This window comes from Cygnus olor, chromosome Z (assembly GCF_009769625.2).
Source record: "Cygnus olor isolate bCygOlo1 chromosome Z, bCygOlo1.pri.v2, whole genome shotgun sequence".
Lineage (NCBI taxonomy): Eukaryota > Metazoa > Chordata > Aves > Anseriformes > Anatidae > Cygnus > Cygnus olor.
In genome coordinates, this window is record NC_049198.1 from 50,016,285 (window position 1) to 50,041,500 (window position 25,216).

General features: G+C 39.1%; 2 protein-coding genes across 7 annotated transcripts in view; both read right to left on the bottom strand.

Moving 5' to 3' along the window:
- Positions 1-1,453: 1,453 nt before the first annotated feature.
- On the bottom strand, positions 1,454-20,261 carry FKTN (fukutin). The gene is made up of 9 exons (XM_040540725.1): positions 19,802-20,261; positions 18,583-18,642; positions 16,119-16,322; positions 13,769-14,046; positions 12,386-12,518; positions 10,666-10,795; positions 9,365-9,498; positions 7,145-7,272; positions 1,454-3,944 (listed from the first exon to the last, which is right to left on the bottom strand). The coding sequence occupies exons 1-9, from the start codon at positions 19,904-19,906 to the stop codon at positions 3,731-3,733; spliced, it is 1,386 nt and encodes a 461-aa protein (XP_040396659.1). The 5' UTR covers positions 19,907-20,261; the 3' UTR covers positions 1,454-3,730.
- A 142-nt stretch (positions 20,262-20,403) lies between these two features.
- Positions 20,404-25,216, bottom strand: part of FSD1L (fibronectin type III and SPRY domain containing 1 like) — a 32,799-nt gene continuing 27,986 nt past the window's right edge. For 5 of the 6 annotated variants that reach the window (XM_040540718.1, XM_040540720.1, XM_040540723.1 and 2 more), the window contains one exon: positions 20,404-23,775. In XM_040540718.1, coding sequence (XP_040396652.1) covers positions 23,653-23,775 — 123 coding nt within the window. In that variant the 3' untranslated portion in view covers positions 20,404-23,652. The remainder of the gene's footprint in view (positions 23,776-25,216) is intronic. The other variant, XM_040540724.1, reaches the window with a different exon arrangement.

Below are 25,216 nucleotides of genomic sequence, written 5' to 3' on the forward strand. Positions count from 1 at the left end.
TTTTGTGGATTTTGAAAATGCGTTAGAGATCCTTATGGCACCTTTTCTTCAAGCAACCCAATTTCTTCAAACTTTCCTTGCAGTTACTCCAGAGCTTTCCTGAATAAGTTCTGCTATCTTTAATGAGTAAACATATGCAACATGCTTTGTTTGCTACATGAAGATGAAGGTGCTTTGCATATTTAGACCTTAAATACATGTATTTAAGAAAATATAGAAGTTGCCCTCCTGTTTGCATCATTTTTAATGTGAAGGTGGTAATTTTGGAAGGCAGAACAGGTCTACAATTAAGAATGCATTTGGGATTAGGCAATTCAGGAGAAGCTAACAGGAAACAAATGCCTAAATCTGCGTGTTTCTTTGGGGAACAGTGTCAGCCTAACGGTGTGTGCCTTCCAACAGAACCAGTTCGGTAACATTTACACCACTCCTGAGACACAGTCCTACAAGTAGGAAACCTGCAGGCAAATCACTATATGAAGCATGTCAGGAGACAAGCAAAAGTGCAACGTGTCTGTGTAATTGCAGGATCCATCTTTCTACAGACGGGCACCTGCTTAAATCTTTGTTTTGGATTTTGATTACCTATATTTTGAAGTCAATAAAAATGTAAATAGTGATATGCACAAACTTGGGCACTCCGTAGGTCAGTTTGACAGTCTCTGAGGAAGCAGTGTTTGTCATCTTGGCCATCATATGGCACACTTATGCTCAGCACTGGCGAATCTGATTCCAGCACCAGCCAATGCACTAGCAGACTAGCTCTGTTGCTGCTGAGATTTATCAGCAGAGCTACACATAACTTATTACTGGACTGAGAACAGCAACATAACTTCGTATTTCTCTGCTTCATCATGTGCTCAGTTATGGATACAATCTGGTATATCATCTTGGAATCGTATGAGGCCAAAAATGTGTTCTGGTTTAATGAGAACCAACAAATGCTGCGGAACAGGTGCGTGCTATCCTTCTCAGTTCAATTTTCTGCTTGCGGTCTGCTGACTTGTTTTGCTTCTGATTTTCCGACTTCTCTTTCTGACATCAGAGAAAGTTCATATCTATATATTGTTCTGCTAACAAGCAAGGCAAATAAACCAAAATGTTTTCAACAGACAAAATAATGCCCACATGTATGGCTAATAAGCCGCAAGACTCTGCTAAACATGAAGACTCAATTTTATGCAATTTTGCATTCTTTTTTAAGTGAAAATCTATTGGATGAAGGGGGCACTGGAAAGGGAACTTCAAAGCAGAATATTTTAAATACATCAGTGTTTTGAAAAACAGCTTTGTAATAGGAGCTGCAAGACTAGATGAATGATAATGAAGGTATAAAGTGCTCCTCTGTAAAACAGCTTCAACAATGAAGAAACTCCAATGCAAGTGGCATAAAAATGTCATGATAAAACACCATTACTAGCACACAGTAAATCATATCAGAACTCGGCATAGCTGACATCTCATCAAATTTATTAAAAAATAAAAGCTCAAGATTGATGTCCAATAAACAGTGTAAAAAACAGTTCAAAATTTCTGCCTCTGCATTATTTTGTAGTAACTACAATGAATGTGTTAAACACCGCCCAAGATGACAAAACAAAGCATGAGACCACATCTTGAGTAGCAAACTAGACCCTCATTCCTTTAATCAGTGTTAAATATTCCTTTGTATCATCTGAAGAGAAAATATTTTAACTTGAATAACTTATATGCAGTCATAATCAAATATTTAAGACATCCTCTCTCTCAGGAACATGCATTTTTTCCATTACAAATTCTTTCCGCGTACAAAGTCAAAAATTTGACAGGACTGTAGTATTCTGATAGCATCTTTCCTTTCATTTTTAAAGATCTCTCACATTTGTAAAACTTGCAGGGTTATTGTACACTATTAAACAAAGAAGTTCATGACAACAGAGTTCCGAGCACTAAAACCATGAGGACATTGGCCTTTTCCATTTTAAGGAAAGAAATACAAAAAAAATCTACCTGAGAAATTATCCCTCATGATGCGATGTTTATGTTTGCAAGTAAGTGGCAACAGCAGGATTTCATATCTCCTTCTTAATTAGGCAAAGTTACAGTACCACTTCAAGCCAGCACGATGGGTTTTGCCAGAAGCTGAATAATTTACTCCAGTGTCTCAGTGGCAGGAGAACTCTGGAACACAGAGGACTGGCAGGGAAATGTGTGCAGCACACTCCAGGATAAGAACAGCAGGGAAGACCCAGAGTGCACCTGGAATGATACAGCCGTAAAACAGCCGCACGGCAGTGGCTATTTCATCTCTTCAGAACTGGGTGTATTTGAATACGCAGCTGAAAATTGCACATCAACAGAACGCAAACCACACACTCAACCTCCCCAGTAAAAATGTGGCACAGCTGCAACTCGTAGACAGCCCTTCTGTGTTAGCAAGGAAAGAGTGGATACAGATTTGTTGCAAGAACACAGGAGAAATATTCAGTACCTTGACACTAGTTCAAAAGTATTCCCGGGTCTGTTAGTCGTAACTCACTGGTAACTCTAATGGTCTCGCCTTCCCTGCACAGCAGGGCTGGAACAAACCTGGACACATGATTTCATGTGAAAGCTATTATCCCCCTCCAAAATACTGAATAAGAGAGCTTATTTCATTGACCAAAAAGACAACCAGAAACAAGAGGAGAGAGTTATCAGCCTTCCACTCCCTTCCCATCCAAAGCCTAATGTTATGCTAACACTTCACTTGCAATCATGCTATTGCAAATTTGACGGAGCAGTTGGTGTTTGTACACACTTCTGCTTACACTTAGAAAAAAGAGCTGTGATTCACAGGGATCTCAGTTCTGTGAGCCCACGCTAAACAGAAAAGTATCAAGACCCTCATTTCCATCTAATTGTAAGAAAGCAAGGATAGCTATGATCCTCTGAAACCTGCTCAACTCCTGTACAGAGAACACTAATTTGGATATCTAAACCAGGTAATCTGTTTTTTCAAGGCAAGCACCTCCCTGCAGCATACACCCTCATGTTCATAAAAAAAGAGAGAACAAAAGCAGGTAGCATTCCCTGCTGTTAAAACATTTCTTGTTATTGCATGCAGTGGTTAGTTCAACTGTTACTGGAAGATCTCTGATGCGGACAGGGCTTTCAATTTCTTCATCCACTCACTTAATATTAGACCATTATCCCACAAATGTGAAGCAGGTGGGTCACACAGGTTCTGAACTGAAACATTCCACTCCAAGAGCAACCTGTTACACATCAGAGGGATACATGACTCTCAAATAAAATGCATTTTAGGTACTCATAAATAGGGTGTTTAAAAGTTGTAATTTCTCAGGAGCACCTCAGAAAAACAAACAAACAAAAACAACAAGAACTTCTCCAGGATTTTTCCATCCCCTCCTTCTCTTGAGCTTGAGAAACGAACAGTCCCCAAGGTCTTGATGATCCCTGGGAAAGTCTAAGCCACTTGCCTACAGTTTTTATTTAAATAGTCAACTGCCCCATATGTTTACATCATTTTGTACATCTTTACTTTCAGCTTCCCTTCTCTTCAGTTCCCACATTCTGCCTTTAATCTTTAACTATCAGAACGCATGATGAATGTGAAAAAATCTGTTAAGCAAAAAATGGAAAACATCCCCTTGGGAAACTGATGAGAAGTTATAAAAGGAACGGATCTTGATGCTCTTGGGAGACAGGAAATTACAAAGTGACAGTTTCAAGGATATCAGACAGGTGATTAGTAGATCTGAATGACGTCGTCCCACTCATCGACAGGCCAGACACCGTTGTACTGCACGTTGGATGGTGAGCTCTTCCAGTCCCACATCTTGACAGGAACCTTCCAGTCTGGCCCGTAGTTGGCTTCAACATACTGAAGGGTTTCACAGGGAACATGTACCTTGAGTTCTACAAATTCAGTCCAGCACAGAGTAAACTTTGGAAAGAGATACCTGCACCACGAAAGAACATGGTCACTAGCAGAAGACCGAAAAACACATCTAATTAAGTCCACACAGAAAGCAAGCAACTACAGTGAGAAGTCAGGATACGTTTATAGGTGTGTAGTTTTTTTTTTTTTCTTATTATTTCATAGCTTCCGATCTATGAAGCATTATTTACTTACTGGACAGCAGTGTTATCAACAATAGCTGGTTAGTAAGCATCATATATTCTTGGAGAAGAGCATTTCTAATTCTGTCGCTGTTTATTTCCATACTACTCTACCAACAAGAAATTACTTAGTCCCTGCCACTAGTATTCTGTCAAATAGTGTTCTACCAAACCCACCTAGTACGGTACCTGTTCATTTCTGTAGAAAATGGAAGCCCTACCTAGAAGTATACTGACACCACTGGAAATTCACAGGTAAATTTCAGTCTGATCAGAATGATATCCTAATGGAGCCCCGTGTCAGAGTCTGTATGTTAAACCAAAGCTTATACACTATTCCTGCAGAGGATCAATTCTGAAGTTAAATCTCAAACAGAAAAAAAGTGATCTAAAAACTCCTTCTCACAGGCTAAAAGGAATCACAAGCACTTAGCACTTTTGAAAGAGAAGAGAGTTAAAAGATTTGTGCATTTGCATGAATTAAAAATCCAGCAAGTTCCTCTAAGTATAAAGACAACTTTATTTCTAAGAGCTGAGCAAACAATTTCAGAAAATAAAACCTTGCTTTTGTTTTAAATGGAGGTTTAAAAAAAAAGTGTAATCAAGCACCTTCGGATTCATATCCGGGGATTGCTGATTAGCTCTAAAGTAAACCAAAAAGAAAAAAAAAAAAAAAAACCAGCTACCAAAAGGAAAATAATGTAAATAAACATTATTAGTGGGTCTACACTCACCAAGTAAGTCTTGTTAACCCAGGAAATCATTCACTTAAACAGAATTGCACTGGGTGTGCATAAGCAAAAGCTACCAGCAAACCAATGAAATAATATATCCTCCAAGGAGAGAACTCTGAGTAACCAATTTTAAGGAGAACGAACAGATAATTTAAATAAACTATCTAATCTTGAAAGTTAAGTCAGTTGGAAACTTCACCAAAATGATTACTTAAGTAAAATCAGATGTTTACGTTAATTGATGAAAAATATAACTTTCAGAGATGCTTCCCACCACTGGAATCCTTGCTCACTGTCCACCCATTCCAAGTGGCTCAGATAGGGCTACATACTCTTGTGCACACACACTGCTCACCTTTTTCTTCCATTTTCAGTCTCATCAATCTTTGGACATAAAAGCACTGAAAAGATTTTATCATTACACAAAGGCCTCGATGTTAAGAAACTACAAATTAATTTATTTTAAGGATTAAAGCATACAATATAGATCTGATTCACAGGATCAGTTTTTGTAAGTACGTATTCTCCGCTGAAGAATGAAATTGTCCAGCACAAATTTTGTACACTAAAAAAAAAATTCAACTGTTGTTACTTCTAGATAAAATTACAGAGTATGTATGAGTTTGCTTTTGTCTGCATTGTTGTGGAAGTATTTGTACACATGAAGATGCAAACCATACAGAGAGACTCATATGGTTTTGAAAGCAGCTTGCAAAGGAAACAGAACAAAATGACTAATGAAAAATATTTTCATGACTAAATGAGAAATACTTTCATTTTTCATACTTTTATTTAGCAAGATGTATAGAAAATGCCTGTTCAAATATTTAGCTTTTAAGAAAAATATTTCTTTTACTCTTCATTTGTTAACAACGTAAACATCTTGGAAAGGAGCCTCCACCCTTTACCTGTGATGATCTAGTAGCAACCAATTTCTCTTCTGACATCATTTTATATGGTATCAGCAGGTGAGATTTTTTCAGAGCTACTGAAGTGGATTTAGGATTCAACACTACCAAATAATCACTTCTCTTTTGCCTGATATCCTCACTTTAACTTCCCTTAGAATTTTGAAAGGGCTTGAAGACTAAGCAAAACTGAGGGTCCTAAAGTCTGACACGGAAACTCAGTTTTGAATATCAGTTCTACTGGCATAGAAACAAGTATTTCAATTTAGACACACCACAAGCACAGAGAAAAGAAAAGGAACTTACTGGTCCGCTTGACTCCTCAAAAATATATCACAGAAAATCCTCCATAATCCTGACTGGAAAAACAAATATTAAACCTGCTCTGGAGAACTATGAAACTGTTGCTGTATTCTAGGAAAACTACTCTGCAACATACCACATCTCCTATGTGGGAATATTCCAGTAACTCTTCCGTTCGTCTATTTATAGCTGCACCTTTTGACTCTGGTCATCAAAAATCTTCCCCAATCTTTGTTCATCATTTCAGAACAAAGGTAACTAAGGCATGGAGTCACACACTATCACTGTCTGTGTGACAGTGTTCACTACGTTCTTGTTAGCTAACTGAAAGCAAATGCAGTTCAGGAAGATAATGATATCCCATATAGGTCAACAAGGCTTTCAACTAGTCTGCAAGCGTCTCTGGGTTAAGGTGGGTGATGGAAAAAAAAAGAAACTAATTATCAAACCCTACATTCAGCTTGCTAAGCAGACTAAAATGACGTTGTATGCATTTGCTGATTTAATACCTAAAAGAACGAAACAAGAAATGCAGGATCCTATTTAAAATTGCATTTTCAAAATACGAACAAGGTCTGCAGTAGTCTTCTGCACTGCTGTCACAACATTACAGTCAACGAAGTATTCCAAATCATTACCACAACATCCAAAACAACGGGGTTTACTTTGCTAGGACAGATGAGACTTTCTGGCATAACGTTCACCAAGGTAGATGCCTAAGGATTTGTTTTTTACTACAAAATAAGTTTGTACAACAAACAGTTTCAGAGACTTCTTTCTCATTTTAGCTCTTGATTTAACTTAGAGCTTGTCACATTCCAGATAGCATCTGCCTGATACACAACATGACAGCACTGCTTTAGATTTCACAAGAGAACTGACATTTGACAAGCCGAGCACCTCTCTAGTGAGGCATAGTACTGTTCTCTTTCCACTTTTCTAGTCTCAAAGTGCAAAATCTCCACTGATTCTCCTCTGATAACTGTGACAAAGAGCACAGACTTTGCCAGACAACAGCACACAATACAAAATGCTAACACTAAGCCCTAACTTGTTCAATTTCTTTCCTATTAGAGGTACAAATCCAGTTCATACTTAAATTTCTTTCCCGATTTTGCCTGAGTTCCTCCATTCCATATGTGGTCATCCTCTTCATAGAAGAAAAAAATATCAAGTTTCACATCATCTTCTCCCTGGAAAGAGAGTTCCAAACTGTCCTCCACCTACAAGACAAAAACACACTATATATATGCTCATAAAAACACAAAGCAACATAGGTTTCGGAGAACAAATTTATTTTCATTAACGATACAGTGACTCCCATCCTAACTGTAGAAAATACATTAACTGAACAATTTATTTTTGGTGCCTTGTGAAAACTACAAGTTTTCTGCACGTCAGTGGGATTGCCTTCTCTTTCCTCCCTCTAGCCCCAAAGCTCCAGCACCATCTCCTTGGCTTCTGCCACAACTCCAGCACAGAGCCATTTATGCAGGGATCGACGGTAAGTCATTCTGCCTAGGCAAGTAAGCCAAGACTCTTGCAGTTTTCCAGCAGGACACAGAAGGGCTGTGTGAAGAAAGACAAAAATCTAAAGCAAACCATTTTCCATTTATATGCTTAAGGTAAAACAGATGAAAGTACAGAATGATGACCTTTCTTTGACAAAACATCTGCTCCTCTAATTGGAAAACACTTAAGCATAGCTCTGTCCGAAGAAAAGGTATTACAGTAAGGGTTTGAAATAAGAACTAAAAAAGTGCTTGTGTTGTGGGTTAACCCCAGTAGGCAGCAAAGCACCACACGGCTGCTCACTCTCTTCTCCCCTTACTACCAGGGGACAGGGGAACAGGAAAGGAGTGGAAGGAAGAGCGAGAAAACTTGCAGGTCAAGATAAGGATATGAATGGGTAAAGCAAAAGCTGCAGATGCAAGCACATCAAAATAAGGAACTTGTTCACTACTTGCCACCAGCAGGCAGATATTCTGGCATTTCCAGGAAAGCAGGGCTTCATCATGCATAATGGTTACTTGGGAAGACAGATGCTGTAACTTTGAACATCCTTCCCCTCCTTCTTCTTTACCCCTGCTTTTGTATGGTACGGAATATCCCTCTGGTCAGTTTGGGCAAGCTGCCCAGGCTGTGTCCCCTCCCCACTCCTCGTGCATCACCTCACTGGCAGGGCAGCACAAGAAACAGAAAAGGCCTTGATGCTGTACTAGCACTGATCAGCAATAGCTAAAACATGGGTGCATTATTAACACTGTTTTGGTCACAAATCCAAAACATAGCACCATAACAGATACTAAGAAGAAAATTATTTCTATCCCAGCCAAAACTAGTATAGCTTGCCACACAAAACCACAGTTAGTTGCAAGAATACCATCCACTTAGGACTACAACAGATCAACATTTACAGATGCATTTGCTTTGTGCCGTGAACAGAAAATGGCTTGCTTTAGATTCCCACTTTTCCTCACACAGCTCATACAACAGCCTACCACAATTCAAGCAGGAACTGCTAATATCTGAGAGCACAATTTGTTAAAAGACTCTCACATAAAAGAGAGGAATAATACCAGTGAATAAACACATGACTAGTAAGTGTCTTTATTTAACACCTATGGTAACACCTTCTTCTATGATAAAACACTCACTAGCACCAGTAATGATAACTTCAACTGTGGCTGAACCTGTGATATGAATTCCTGTACTTCTGTTTCTCCATTCTACCTTCATTCAGATTCCTCTCTGCAGCTTTGGAAAAAATAAGTTAATAATGGACAAGCCCAGCGTCAAGCGATCTTTCACTTTCTGCTATCTCTGCATGCAAGGCTGCACATAATCTCAGAGCTATCACTAATCCACCCCTATGATCGGGCCCACCCAACATCAAAGATTAAATTCTACCTTAGAATCATAGAATTATTAAGGTTGGAAAAGACCTTCAGGATCATCTGGTCCAACTGTCACCCTGCCACCAAGATCACCCACTAAACCATGTCCCTAAGCACCAGGTCCAACCTTGATTCTTAAGTTTCTCTAGCAGCACTGACACAGATTAGACGCCTCTAAAACTTACTAAAAATTGCTTCTGAGGTGAAATTCAGACTTTCCAAACAAGTCTGAAGCTAATAAGAAAGGGCTTTTCTCATACACTGTCCAAGAGAACACACAGAAATCAATGAGATTATATGCTTAGGTAAAATATTTCTGAGTAAAAGTCTGCATGAGATACCCACTTCTATCTAAATGAACTGCAGTACTCAAACCTACAGAAAGACACATGCAGCAAACTGTTCATTATCTATGTACCTTGCCAAATTTGTGCTTCAGTGGTAATCCTGCCTTCTGAAAGGCTGGAATGATATCTGCTTTGTAGTCCCTTATAAAGATCCCCAGATCCACATCTTTGCTGTAAGGAATGACATTGCACTGTCTATACCAGCCTGAGGAGAGAAAAAGTGAAAAAATGAATTAGTTAATTCAGAAATGTAAGAAATATATCACAAAACAAAATCAATATAACAATGACCAGTCTAAAGGTCATCGGCCTGAAATCCTTGAATGAGACCATAAACAAGAGTTTTTCTTTTCTCTAGTACCAAAGGAATCACACTGAAGAAAACACATACTTAAAGCACTTATGGCCAGCTCCTTCCTCCAGAAAGCCAGGAGTGAGAGAGAAAATATTAACTATTTAAAAGAGAAAATATCTTTGGTTTTCTAATTAAGGTGTCTTAAAGGAAAAATATATACTTTATCTGCGTCCATATCTAATCAGAAATGAACACTTACAGGGCTGCAGCTGTGTTTTTAATTTTAAATTATTATTTTAAATAGTGTCTGAGATATTACTCTCTGAGATACTGAGATATTACATCTTTAAAACATTACTACAGAACAGTAAGACAAGAAGTGGAATATTCTTTTGTCTGTTTCACTTAAACAATTTTAATATCTAGAAAATGATATTCCCTAGGAATAAACAAATATAAGCTAATTGTGCACATATGTGAGTTTTCACAACCTATTTCAATAATGAAAGGATCATCACCAGAACAAGTTACTACTTTCAACTTCAACAGAATTCAAAACTTGCAGTGCCTACTCTAGTAGTTTAATCTTTTATTACAAGAACATGTATTAAAATAAATAAATTAACGCAAAATATACTTTAAAAGTCAGTGATAAACGCTAAACTTCATGGGAAGAAAATCAGATGAGTCTACAAGGACATCAGAAAAATGTGCCCATCGTTGTATTTTCCATCCAGCAAGACAATAAACTGTAAGCCACATGACTTAGGGAACTGCTGATTACTTTCCAAGCAGTGATCAACACCATACATTTAACTGCTAACAACACTTAACACTTCACTTGAAATATACCCAGCATCTCCAAGGCTCAGGCCTTTAAAGAAAAATCATTTGGTCACGAGCAAAAAGGCCTTATTTTAATACAGCTAATGTGGAACACCTGCCTCACACTACACAGATATCACCCTCCAGCCCAGCACCTTTAGCTGCTAACCTCAGCTGACAACCACAAACAGAGTTGCAAAAGCAACAGAGGATGCAGTGTTTACAATTTCAGATTAATTAAAACAGTTTTACCTAGGCAAGTTCCACTGCTCAACCAGAACTTTACTCCCAGGTTATTCAGTGTCAGAGCAGCCAGATGGAGCAAGGATTTTGCTCTTTTTCTAAATTCCACGGCATCAACAGAGGCATCATCAGGATACAGCTGGAAGGCAAAGGTAAGCTACCGTGAGATCAAACTTGTCCCTTCATTTTCTGGTGTCCTAAGAAAAAATGACCTTTAAAAATGTATTTAAGTGATATCTGGGCATTATCTGTTCTCACACACAGAGTCCAGTTTGAGAACGTGCACTGGAATGACAAGTTAAATTTCAACTCTGAAATGTCAATATTCATTTTTTCCAACCTAGCAGAATGTAAGGTCAGGGTAAAATAGAAAATGACTGTATATATTAGACAGTATTGGCAACAATATGCGTGAATCTTAGCTCTGCTCACACCGAAGTCAATACCCACAGTTCAGGGGAAAGCAAGGACAGAATCAGATTTACTTGGGGCATATTACAAGTTTATTTGGCGCCACCAAGTGTTACTACTGTATATTGACAACTTCTGACATGAAACACTAGTAACGCAAAGAAAAAGAAAGTAATGTCTATCTTCCAACTGCAACTGTGGTAGCACCTTCTGTAATGCAAAGCCAAGAAGAGCATGGCAGTCCAGGTGAACGTTCACAAATCAGACATATGAACAATGGACTGACCACTCAACTTCACAATTGATTTCACTAGGAGCTCCTGGGCCACACGTGAATACTTTTCAAAACAGATGCCAGTTGCTTATTTCAATACTAAAGCTCCAGCAAATTTCAATATACCTTCTAAAGTGCATTTTCTATACCTGGAGCAACTATTGCCTCAAGGTTTCGGAGTGGAAGAGGAGCATGTTCACAATTTCTGTCCTTTTCACAAGGGAAGTGACAACACATGGTTACCCTTCTGTAAACCTTCCTGCTATACATACGTATGGGGAGCTACAGCCTACTGAACTGAACAAGGACAGCTCTCATGCACAGAGACCAAAGGAGAAGTCCCTTCTCTGAGATCTTAAACATCTCAATAATGGAACTTCCAGTGTCCTCCTTTTTCCCTTTCTGCAAAATTGGAGATCACTCAAATTCAGTGACCTGACTCTGACTCCACCTTCTTAACTGTGGTAACTCCTGAAACTTTGTATCTCAGTCCTTGTCAAGCTAAGATGACAAACTACCCCTACTCCAGCAGGAAGTTTTTCATCCTCTCCTAAATGAGGTATCAGTGTTCTAAAGATAATGCTCTAAACAATGATGAAAACATTAGCTTACATGATCAAAAAAGCAACGAGAAAAACTGAAGTGTATGGTTTAAATGAATATGAAAGCAAATATTATTCAGAACTCCGAGAAATGCCATAAGTAAAATTTTTGACTATGAAGATACACAAGATCTCATGAAATCTGTTTAACAATAAGAATGTGAGAGAATTACAGACATGTTGGTTACCTCATCTTTTCGTAGTTTTGGAAAATGGAAAAAAAATGCACTCATCAAATCAAAAAGAAAGACCATGATTCTTCAGTTAAAGTTTTAGTTTTATTACCTTTTACTAAATTCTGTTGAGTCTCAGAGTCTGCATTTAGCTTTATCTAAGTGAACGATTAATTGTGTTTTATTTAAAAGGAACTGTTCTTGTAGGCTTGGGTAAATCAATGAAAATGTACATTACATCTCAGGAACACCACCTGATTACCACTAACCTGAAAGAAAGCCCGAGCTTCTCTGTACCTACATTCAAGAAATCTAGAGTGTGTCATCTCCTCTAGAAAACTGGACGGATTTTTTGGAATTTGAATTTTTAAGTCATCAATGGAAACAAGCAAGAGTTCAGGCCTGCATGGAAAGAAAGATGAAAAGTTACCCCATTCAACTCTTTTACAAACTATAAGTCATTTTGTCCTCTAGCTCTGGTTAAAAACTTGTTACATATTACTGCCGGTGATTCCTCCATCCAAATATACCCAAAACTGATTATGATAGCACAGCAACAAAAGGTTTAATATTTCCCCCACACCCTTCCAAATTTTGTTTAAAAATAAATTCTATCCCAGTAAGTCCATACTTAGATTTTCAGATCAGTGCTTCCATTATTGACTTGTGACTTACACTAAATCTGTTTAGTTTGTTGTTCAGTACATTTGAAAATTCAGGTTGTTTGTTTGTTTGTCTAAATATGAGATACACTTTAAGAATCAAATTTCAACCTGTACTTGGAGGCTATTTACCTTTAAAATTTAAGATCTGTTCAGCCTTCACAATGAATGAAACGTCAGAGTTAACAGCTTACATGGTCATTTTTAAATGTTTAGGAACATAGTTGGTATAGATTCCGTATTTTAAAAGGAAGAGCACTCTCAGCTTTAAAGAAGAAAACATAAGTAACTTACTTTGACCTGTGAAGTGTCTGGATGTTCTATCGTGACACATACACATACCATATAGGAACACTGTTCTCAGAACATAGTGGTATGTGCTTGGCTTTGAAAACAGTGAAGATTTGCCATGATCTGTATTTCCTGAAATATTGCTACTGAAAGTGCTGTAGGAAAAGGCGTACATTTACAGTAACTTTTACTGATGAGATGCAAAGTTTAAGCGTTAAGACTGGGGACAAATAATACCACCAATTCAAACATGTATGCAAGTCAGGAGTCAACTCAGAACTTCACCAGCATGGGTTAGGTGCAGTAGTTGGTACTTGTCTCTGTGGTACAAATCATTTCTGTTTACTCATGTTCTTTAGACTACAACTAAGCAGATTTGTGTTGCCTCTGCTTTTCAACTGATGCTTAATATCTGTATTCTACTTTAGGACATGTATGTTTCTAGTAAGAACACCAAGTATGTACGATCCATTACTACATCTCTTGCCACTTGAACTTTCCCTCTCATTTTTCATTTATAAATGGTGGAAATCTCTTGTATGAGTAGCCTGAATTGGATTTTCCTTCATAAATTTAATCTACCTGCACTTTGAGAGCTGAATTATTCATGTGCTAAATTTCATGACCTAACTTTAGAAAAGAGAGTAACTTTATATATACAGGATAAACAAATTATTTTGGAAGTGCTTTTTTGCTCACTTTTCATACGCTCCAGGGTAGCGACCAAAGTGGAGTTTCCGGAAAGGCACAAACTTTCTGTCCATATGCTGCTTGAGCCTCAGGGGTCCATGCCAGAGGTAATTACCGCTCCTCTCGTAGAAGACCACCAGGTGAATCGCATGAGACGCCAGTTTAAAAATGTAGTGCAAAGGAATTTCAGTCCCAGACAGGTCATCCATACCATCCAAGCGGGGGTCCTTGTTTAGAACTTTTAGCCATTGGAACCCCATTTTCTCAGCAGTTCTAAAAAGTCCCCCCTAAAAATAAGAGAGAGACAGAAAGAGAGAAAGAAGCTAAAGAGAAGAGAAACCCAAATTGAATGCTAAATGCTTATTATTAGCTGACATTATTCCCAATTTTCATTTTCTAATCAGATTTAAGCATCGATTACTTATAAGACCTTAAAGATTAAGAACCATAACTAATTCCAAACACCGTATTGCCTTTTCTTAAATTTTGTTCATCAAATGATCAATAAAACAACAAACTAATTGCTGCAATCTTTTTCTCAGTATGTTGTGCTGACTTTTTGTAGCATCAACAAAATAACGCTTTCCTGAAACTCTACCTGTATAATATGAAGAATAATCCAAAATCTTTACCATAATTAAAAGCTATTTTCAATATTCTAAGAAAACCATTCACATGAAGACTGCTATCAACAAATTTCAGAATTCTTAATATATGAATGGTAAACCACTGACTCAGATCCTCACACTTATTACCACAGTTTCCACTACTCCGTGGCTCTGCTGAAGATTTCAAAGCCATGAGGATTGCAGTCTTTATGTTTTGGGATATTCTGTCCTAAAGAAAAGATCTGCTATATTCAACCTTAATCAGAACTTCTTTCATTTCTCTTTCTGCCTGCTTTGACCTGGCTACACAGCAAATTCCTCTAAAAAAGAGGAATAAATTCCCTTGCAGAGTAAAACACACTCTCTGCCACAATACCTGTTCTTTGTAGCTCACATTTTACATCTTTGAATCCAAACTCAAGTTCCATGCTTGTTCTAAGTTTGCTCCTTCCGAGAGCAGACTTCTCTGCACTTTCAGATTGTTCTCTAAAGGTAGGCTTGTGCTGAACTTGGTGTTCCCAAGGCCTTGACTAATGATACCACTAATCCAAAAATGATTACTGGAAAATCTTATTTTGCAATGCATACGAATATTTGTCTAAATCTCACCAAACAACTAACACTACACCAGGTAATAGGCTTTCCCATTTTCACACAAAAAAGGGATGAAATTCTGGCTGATAAGAACCTATCAGCATCTAAAGACCCTTTCAATTACCCACCTTGAAGTGTTTTATATTGGTATATAAAACATACATCTCTCTGAATGCTATAGACACAAACAATATGCAACGTAGGAATGTGAAAGTGAAGTTGTATTAGTGTTCTGTCACACAACCTTATTCTCAGTTCCTTTAATTCCTTAACTGCTGTGGGTAAAATAACGGCCCAATCAAATACAGGGTGCCACCACTCTTCACTTGGGTAGGACTGCTTCAGTGAAACAGCTGTAGACCATTTTAATGTTTCTTGATGGGGATGGGAACAGGGATGCAAGTGAGGAAGGGAAAAGAACAAAGCTGTTTATTATTGGCATCTCTAGTCTGTATAAATTAATCTAGTACGTATTTCCAGATGACACTTGGCTGATAAAACGATCTTGGGTTCCATTTTGTCCTTCATCACTTACTACACCTCTATTTTTAATACATCGATTTAAAAATCTCAAGCTACAGAAGAGCAGAGGTGCCACTACTCTAAGTGACAAAATAAAATGGTACAGGGATGTACTAAAAGAAATGTAAGCCAGCACATTATAATAATCTTCCCAGCCTTGTCACATCAATACCTGTATTTTCTTCTTGACAGATCCCCAAATTCAAGATTGATTACGGCTGTACCCACATCACAGCCTTAAATACTCCATTTTACAAGAACAAACTCTTTTTCCTTTTTGGGGGTGGCATGTTATTAAAAGTGCTCATGAATATTGCAGGCGGCTTCTAAAAAACTTTCAGTTATTTGAAAGGACTCTTAATATATCCATCTTCAAATCACTTCTCTGACTTCCCTGACAAAGAGTCAGGGTTGCCACTCTCTTTCAACAACTCCCGTGCTTCTAAAACCACACAGGCTAATGCCTGAATACCTTTTACTTCAAAAAAAGTTTCTTTTACCAATACCCTTACAAGATTTCCACACAATGAATTCAGAGGCCTTAATACAAACATGTAAACATTGTGTCACAAAATCCTAGAATAGTTAAATGCATTAAAATACGCAATATGAACTAAAGAAGAAAACACACTTACTTCATGTTTCCATGTTTTGTCCAGTAGTGCAAACGTAGTGAAGTCTCTTGGAACACAGAAGTACTTGCATTCTGGACTAGGGCCATCAGAAGAACTTCTGATCTGTTCAATGTCTTTATCAACAAGTCCCAGAATTAAAGGATCAATCAAATACACTGGTATATTGTGACTGGATATTAAGGATAGGAATTTCCTAACCACATGCTGTGATAGAGGAGAAAACCAGAAGTTAGAAATATCACGTTTTAGTGTACAGAAGTTAATACATTAAAACCCTTGACAATTTTTAGAAAGAAACCTTATCTCCCATATCTCTCAATACATTTTCTGAGTGTGTGCTTTACTTCTATAAACAAATGTGGAAATGGAAATTTCCTCTTTCAGAAGGTAACAGTCTGCTCTCAGCCTTTCCACGTCTCTAAGACAATAGGAAAAATCTTTCAGATTCAATTAGAACTTGTGTACAAAGTGCGACTCAGTGAGAAGTTAGGAAGTGAGCACTGAAGACTTATCCTGTCTTTGGATATGCAGGGCACTCAACCATGGCAACACTGCAAAACGAGGTAAAAGCTGTACCAGCAAGGTCCTGTGCCTGCTGAGAGGATTTATTAACTCGACTCTGAGGAGAATTTTGATCAATTACATTTAAATATCCATGGCATATGGAAGATGTACAGCAATCACAGCTGCCCTATTATTAAAAATGTAGATGAGCTATTTAACAGCAATAGTTAAATTTAATGACTGAAAGTAGAGTTCTAATCAGGAAAAAAAAAATGGTTAGAACACCACTTTCAGGCATTATGTCTTCAGGTTTCTAGATGAGGCATGATAAGGGAAAACAGTGGCTGGCTGTCCAAGCTACTAGCCCAGCAAATTGACCCTGGTCTTCTAACTCACGCTGTAACCTTCTCCCAGTCAAACTCCTGAGTCTGTTCAACCAGATTCTGCATGCCAACTCCCAATTCTTGTACAGGGCTTTGGCTTCATAGAGGTGCAAAAATATAAGGGAAGACAGAATGTTGATCAACAAACAGAACCTAGACAGCAGCACTACATGTGCTTTACAAGCAGATACAAGGCCACCCTCTCAGTGATTTCAGCTACATGGACCTGAAAGATAAGTGATGTGCTAGCATTATTTCTATAGTTAGAACAAACAGATCAGACCAATAAACAAGAAGCAAATCTGTGCAGAAGATCTACTTTTTTCTTGTCAGTTCTCCATGGGAACAGGTGCTTCTAACTGTAATTTAAATAATCAGTAGAAGGGGATGGTCGTGATGTCAAGCAGGAACTCATTCACATAGAGTACTTTGGACTCTAAAGGAAGACACTCTAAAGAAAACAATAGGGCCCTGGCAGGACCATGGACCGTTCTGCTTTCTTACTAATAATCCTATAAATACCACATTAAAGCTAATGAGAACTCTGCCCAAAGAGTGGCAGACTGGAAGCCCACTGTGACTATGTCACCTAATACCACATAGGTAGTTCCAAAAAGGAAGCCACTCCAAGAACACAGAGACATTCGTGGCACTAGCAAGCAGTCCACAGAGCAGCTGGTTTGGAATATTCCCAAGTACAGCTCTTAACTAGAGCTCCTTTCCTCCGGCTCAGCAGAAACAAGGCATTCAAATGGCTGTTTTGCTAACTAGCAACATTATCATATTGCATCCAAAGCAAAGGGCAACCAGCTCCCAGCACTCTGTTCTCCTCAGCCACCTGGGCTATTCTTGCAGGGGGAGATCTGTTAACAAAAGACTTCTGTAAAAGTGGTTCCAAACAAACGCTAAGTATAAAACCACACCAGAACTTTTCATTTCACGAGGCCAAGATGAAGATTTGGTTGCACTGAATCCTGTAAGCCTTACATAAGAGATAACAAAAACATTCTATTTTGGGTATGTAATGGCACTTGTAACACTGTTGCTGAATGCTGGAATAAGACAACTAGTGAATGCTGAAATGTAAGGTTTTCCTGCTTGCAAAGAGCTTTACAACCCGGGATAACCATGGAACCTGAAACACTTAGCAGCAGGTTAAGGAAGTGCAGCAAGCAAAGAAGTTTTCTGTGACATGAGACCTGCAGCTTGTTCTTTTACCATGATACAATCAAACAAGCTGGAAGTCCAAAAGGCAATCTTTTCAACACTCAGTCTGAAAGAATACAAAAGCCTGGATCAAAACTTCAGTATCTGAAAGAACAACATTTGCTTCTTAAAAATGTAAGCAGCACTTCTAAGGACTGTACAGCGAGAGCTGTAACACTGGCTCAGCTGTCTCACTGTTCAGCTTAAGTTTCAAAACACTTCACAACTTTACTCAGTGAGGGAAGTATGGTTTAGTCCTTAATGCTAAAAAGCTCCAGTGAAGGGCCAAGAGAACTGGACACTGAGTTTGCAAATTTGTACAAGTTCTCTGAGACTTGCAAAAGAACCACGTGAGTCAATGATGTACATACCCATCTAGTGCTGTCTTGGCCTGATTGGCTTCCTCTGACTTTTGAAAAAACTGCTCCATTCTATCAAAAACAAATAAGAGGGGGAAAAAAAAGTAAATTTCAGCTGAACAGCTTTGTATGATTTCTTAACAGGACTTTCGAGAGTTTTTATCCAGCTAGCACTTTATAATCGTGGTTATGGCTATGGTCACCTAACTACAGTACTGAACGTGAAATCATAACCTAGTACTCTGGCTTAGTATATTTAGAAGGACAACATAAGCCTTAGGGACTTACATATATGCAAGGATTGCATGACCAGGTCTCCGGTTTCTAATTCAATCTGCCAATAAGTATAAAATAGCACGATGACAAACACAAAGACAAATACCACTGCAGAAAAGGCAGCAGAAGCATGCCTCAGTGTTTCCAGGTGCAATCCTAGAGAATTAAATTTGAAAGAGAGCACATTTGTATCATAAAGTCAAGTCAGTTAGTGGCTCAGCTTTTGGCTTTCAGAAAGCATGAAGAATTTACCACCCAGGAGTCTTGTTGTTCACAATCAGAAGCTAAGACGGAAGGTAAAGGTTGTTTACCATCTAGTACTAAGACTGCCTGAATTTATTAAGAATGCCCTCCCCCCAAAAAGAAAAGAAGTCAGAAAACATGATACCTGTATGGCTCTTCTGTAAAAATAATATGAAAGCATCCTGTTGAAAGGATTACTTTTGTTGAATCTGAAACTGTAAGTTATGAAGCCACCAAGAAAAAGATGTTTAATTTTTAATAACATTTAATATTTTCTCTATCACTGAAAATGAGGTACATATTCACTCGGATAAATACTCTGAGTGGTACGAAAACAGGAGTTCATCCCTAACATCTAGAGAAGTGTAAACACTGAATCGCAGAGCACTAAGATGACTGCAGAAAAAGGATACGTTACTTTATAAAAATACCACTACTGGAAAACGTTCAAGGAGTAAATGCTGGCTTCGGTGTCGCTCCAGAAAAGCCCTACAGACAGCACGTACGTTTCGACTTGAGGGCTGACAAATTCCACTTGACAACAACCACAGGAGAATCCCATGAGGAAGGTCTGTGCCTACTGCGGGTCTCGGTGTCCCACACCCCCGACGGGGAGCGCCGGGCAGCACCCCATTTCGGCCCTACACACGAGCCTGGTGTCAGCCCTACCACCCCGCAGCCTTCGGGGCCGCGCAGGGGGCAGGCCTTTTACCTTGTGCGCCAGGTAGGACCTGTAGTAGTAGAGCTGGAAGAGGAGGAACACCAGGCTGCTCAGGGTGAGCAGCGCCAGCACCGCGTTCTTGTTGATCTTCTGCATCGGAGCCGGGGCGCACGCCGCCGCCAGGCAGCGCCGCGACTCGCATCTCCCCGGGGCGCAGCCCAGCGGGGACCGAACCGGGCCGGGCCTTACCGAGGGGAACGGAACCGGGCCGGGCCGGGCCGGGCCGGGCTGGGCTAAGCCGCCCTTCCGTGCGGCTGCCCTTCAGGAGGCGCAAGGCGCATGCGCTGGGGCTGAGGAGAGGCGAAGCGGCCGCCGCCGCCGCCCGCCCCCGTCATGGCCGTCCCGGTGCCGGGGCGGGCTGTGCGCCTCACGGCGTGCCCGCTGTGGTGCCCCGGGCCGCCACACGGGGCTGGAAGCGCCCGTCGGGGTGTGCTCGAGTGTGGTGGGAGGTGAAGTGGTGCTAAGGGTCGGTGTTATGCCCCGAGGGAAGGCGTCTGTGTGAAGGGGAGAGCGGCAGCAATGCGGGAGGAGGGAAGGGGAGGTGTGTGTGAGCTGCTTTGTTTGCGTGAGCCAAGGAGAAAAAGGAGACGTCCGCCTCTGCCTCTTTTATTTGGTATTCACAGGGACACCCATCACTGGATGCTTGTCAGGCATTTTTTCTGCAGTTACCAGTACTTGTGTAAATTCACACAGCTTTCCACAGACACGAAGAAACATACAATGTTCTGTTACATTACGAACTCAAGGGAAACCTTCAGTTCCCTACAGGTTATTCTGGAGTTATTCCAGCTCTTACAGACTACCAGTAATCAGTTAACCAAGTAGTATCAACATCTCACTTTGGTCGTGTGACAGAAAGCTTCGACTTGTCATCAAACAGTCTCTAGCTCCGGAGCAGGGAGGCTCAGTGAGTATTGAAGTCAGCAGGCATGTTAGTGTTAACTGTCAGACAGAACTGCAAACCTTCAGAAGGTCAAATCCACCGCCAAAGAACAATCCCTGAAGATACCTCCTGGAAAAAGTAACTTCACAGGCTGCATGCATCCCCCTTTAGCTGCAGAGAAAGTTCTTAACAAACACTTATTTTTTAATTTACTTTGTACAAACAGTGCACCAACTGTATCACTAATATATTGGTACTCACTCAGTCAAGACAGACACCAGCTCAAAGAAGAGTCTAAAAAAATCTAAAAGTGCTTAAGGCAATTCTTTATATCCCCATTTACTAAGAAAACAATGGAACTACCTGTTAGCAGCAAGAATTTGGTATCTGTGCAAACTATTTTATAACAAATTCATCTTTTTAGGGTAAAAAGTCACATGTTAAGTTCATTTAGGACATCAGTCAAACTAAACCTTGCAAGTCACTATCACAGTATGAGACACTTCCAAGATTCCTTCAAACTAAATATGAAAGAAAAAAATGCATTTTTACACTTTGTGTATAACCAAGTTCACCTTGTAGGTTTCGGTACATCTTGCTAAATCCATTTCTTAATTTAAATGCTCTTATGTACCACTGGAGATTAACTCAAGGAAAAGTGTGTAATGAAATTAACCGTATTATAAACGTTTGCTTTCTTTCCAGAAGGGAAATTTAAATAGGAACTGTAGATGGAAATCCAAAACCAAGGAGATGACTGGGTGGTATGAACAAGCATTAGGCTATTTAGATGCCTGTTTACCAAAGTCACTCAACAGAACAAGTCTTAAAATAAGAAGCATGTATCATAACCCTCCTCTCTTTCTCTTTCTCTCTCTCAACACCACTAGAGTCCAGGAGAGCGAGTCTTCCTCCCTCACATCACGATGCATTCATGGCAGTTGAGCCCCATGTCAGGTGTTTATTGCAGTAAAACAGAAAGGAATGAGGAAGAAATACTTAAGATTTGGATAGTAACAACTGAGGATACTACGTGATAGATTCAGATGTTGTCCATTTTAGGATTATGTCACATTCCATTGTCTACATGCTTCAAGACCTGAAACACTCAACAGGTCAAGGAGGCAGCAGGTAAACTGGGAACTGGTTTACACTTTCCTCTGCAAAAGAGATTACAGCTAACTGAACATCTCTTAATACTTGCATTGTGAAAAAGTTTCAGGTATGAAGTGAACATTAAGGGCTCAAACTTCTTGCCAACTTCATGATTTCCATGAAAAAAAATCTCCAGTTAGGAAAGAGTTGATTCACATATATATCAGAAAATTACTGAGAGGCTCCTGGACTTGATCAGAGGGAAGCAAGCAGATTTTAACAGTCAGTAATACACAAATAATTCTCATTTAAAAGGTAACATTTTCCACAAAGAATATAACATGCTTTTTTTTTTCTTTTTAGCTCTCCCACTAATATAAATCATTTGACTATTATTATTAAGATTCCAAGTAATAACTGAGAAAAAAACACCTAGGCCCACCATTTCACTTATTTTGTGAAAGAACAAATGTAACTACAGATCCAAAAGAAGATTAAATATTAGTTTACAAAGCATTTGTTCACTTTTCCCTTGCCCTTAAACAAGGAAGGAGGGACTAAATTTGAGGCCTTACAGAGACTCTTTAGAATACAGAATTTCTTTAGGATATGATCTTCAAAAAGCCAGACTCAGACCCACATACAAATGACACACGGTATAACCTAGGGAATTAAGAATGGGATGCTAAGTATATTTGTCACATTTCTGCTCAATGCATAAATAATGCAATGTTTGGTCTTCTCTAGTTATCCAGAAAGTTTCAGGAATCGCTGCTAAGCTAGTCAAAACAAAAAAATGCGTCCAGGGTTCAAAGCATGCCCCTTTGTCACCAGGAATTCAGTGCTGCCTCTGCTCAAGGTCAGCTTTAATACTGACACTGTGTTTGAGAAGTCTTAGTCAAGCCTCAAATCTGGGCTGAGAAAGAGCCGAAAGACACTTTACAGCAATAGCTCCCCCTTCTCTTCTCTGTATTTGATCTGAAGCTTTTACACCCTTGGTCCCAGACTTGGCTGCACTGTAGCTTTGCTACCTGAGAACAAGAACTGGCTGTTCAACTTGTCATTCATATCCAATGAGTACTTTGATCAATGTGAACTGCCAGTTACCAGAATCCAATTAGAATAAAGCCACAAAACTGGAAAACCGAGAGCTGACCCAAAATATAGTACTTCTGAGAGCAGTACCATGCTGCGCATTTTAAAAAGTCTGGATTTTTGGTTCTCAGCCTCTTACCTGAAAGCCTGCTTAGTTCAATGGCTGACTACCCATAATGAGTCTTCATGGTAGCCAGACAAATGCTTGTCTCTCTGCATTTCTACATTTTCTGTAATTTGTGATAAACAGGAGCTGAACTCAAACTCTAAATAGATATTCAAAATTAATTACTCATGGAAAATAGTAGGATCAAATCAGAAAGAAGCAGAGATTGTTCTCAGTGCTTCTTCGTAGCTAGTCTACATGAATTGATATTCTTTTGAAATGCATGTTTACCTCATGTTTAAATGGGAAGCCCAGTAGTAACACAATCTATAGCCAAATAATTCTTGCTAGGAGAGCTAAGAAAATAGTATTTGTTACATTCTTCATAGAAAAATAATATTCATAATAAAAATTAATATTTAAGTCCATAACAAAATGCTTACGTACAGTATTAGAAAAGTACATAGATGCAGCTCTTAATTTCCCCACTTATTTTTCAAATAAATAGTTTAGTTTTCTGTCTGGCTCTATGGATTCACAAACCTTTGCACTACCAGGCCTTAAAACAACAGTTGGTAACAAACCCATATTAGTACAATGCTCCCAAGCTTCTGTGCATAGCAGCTGCGCAGAATATTCAGCCATGGGAGCGTTCAGTAGACATTACTGGGCAACACTGTTTAGACTGCAAGTTGAAGAATTCAATCCATTTTCACTTTTCTGGAGTGTTTTCACTGCACTTGGCACCTGCAAACCGGTACTCACTGAAAGACCACCACACCAAATCTAAGGGAAGGGAAGGGAGAAAAAGATAAATAAAAAAAATTCAATAATGCAAACATGATGAAGCATCTACAACATTTGTTTTTTCCCCTCCCATAATAGGGCTGTCAGGAAACTTATCCCACAGGTGGATGGCTTCCCCCCTACTCACAGCACTCAGAAACATTCCAATCACGTAGAAGCCAATTTTGAATAAGACCATAAAGTGCTATATACACATACTGTGCTTTCAGACTAAGTTTACAACAAAATCTAAAACGTAATAGTGCAAGACTTGTTTCTAATAGGAAAACTTCTTTAAAGACTAATATAGTAACAGCAAGTACTTAAAATGACAATTAAAAGTAAAACTCTGTTCTCCAGTGTTTGAAAGCGGTATTTTGTTTCAGTATGATATGACAGAACGACATCAATGTAAACACAGTACAAAAATAAGGGTTTGAGAAGCTTCAGGGCCACAGTTGCAAGGGACATCTATTCTACAACCAAGTGACACTAAAGAACACGTGCTCATGTTCACAAATAAATTTGAATAGCACAGCTTTAATAAAATAGACAAGCTACATAAACTATTCAAGCTAACACAAATAATGTGTGTAAGAGACTGCTGCCACTAACTGTTAAACTCTGTATGAGATACAGACTAATAGGCTGAGATGTGTAAGCAAAAGTTTCCCTGCATGCCTTAGGAACAAATTTGAGTCGGCCTTAGCAAAGTACATTCAATTTGTAGAGGTATGACTGACAATGAGGTATGACCAGAAATAAGGCTGCCTGGGCACGTTATTTCTTTTCCATTCTTCTTCCATACCAAAAAGAGATGAGTATCTTTATTAATTGGCCTAATTACACTTTAAAACTACAATGTTGAATTTTCTATGGTCTAAATTACAGGAGGCAAGACTGTCTAGGCAGCTGGGTTTTAATACGAACTATGTCAGACTCCTCCCCATGCCTAAGTTCTCCCAGGCCTGTATCCTGCTCCCAAAACATGATGCACTCGTTTGGCACCTGAAAATGCCAGTGAGGCCTCCAACATCAGCTACCTAAACAAATTACTTAAACCCTTAAGTGAAAAACATATGCAGGAACTAATCCTCTTCTCATGCACATTTGCAAGGTTTGAGTCAACAGAATTATAACAGGATTTCACTGATTAGCTTAGAGACAAGAAAAAGGTGTGCAGACCAATGAAATGAAAATCCTACTGCCTTTCAAGATTTGAAAGCTAGAATCTTTTATTTGAGGGAAGCATCTAGTCTAGTTCTGTCTCGTGACATCTGCACTGGCAGCTCATAATATTTTGGGCCTCTGTCTGCATCAGTTTGGATCAATTGTTGTAGCAGGCTTATCAGCTATCAGAACACGCAATGAATTTACAAAGACTTAATGACTTTTATTGACATAGCTGAGACACCTAGATGAAGAGTTCTCCCTGCTGAAG

Excerpts from the sequence above, each read along its gene's own strand:
- FKTN (XM_040540725.1), bottom strand. The coding sequence starts at position 19,906 with ATGCAGAAGATCAACAAGAACGCGGTGCTGGCGCTGCTCACCCTGAGC. Across the intron at positions 18,643-19,801 it reads GGTCCTACCTGGCGCACAAG|AATGGAGCAGTTTTTTCAAA; the intron begins GTAAAAGGCCTG and ends TGTTTTTGATAG. Across the intron at positions 14,047-16,118 it reads ACAAAACATGGAAACATGAA|GGGGGACTTTTTAGAACTGC; the intron begins GTAAGTGTGTTT and ends TCTTATTTTTAG.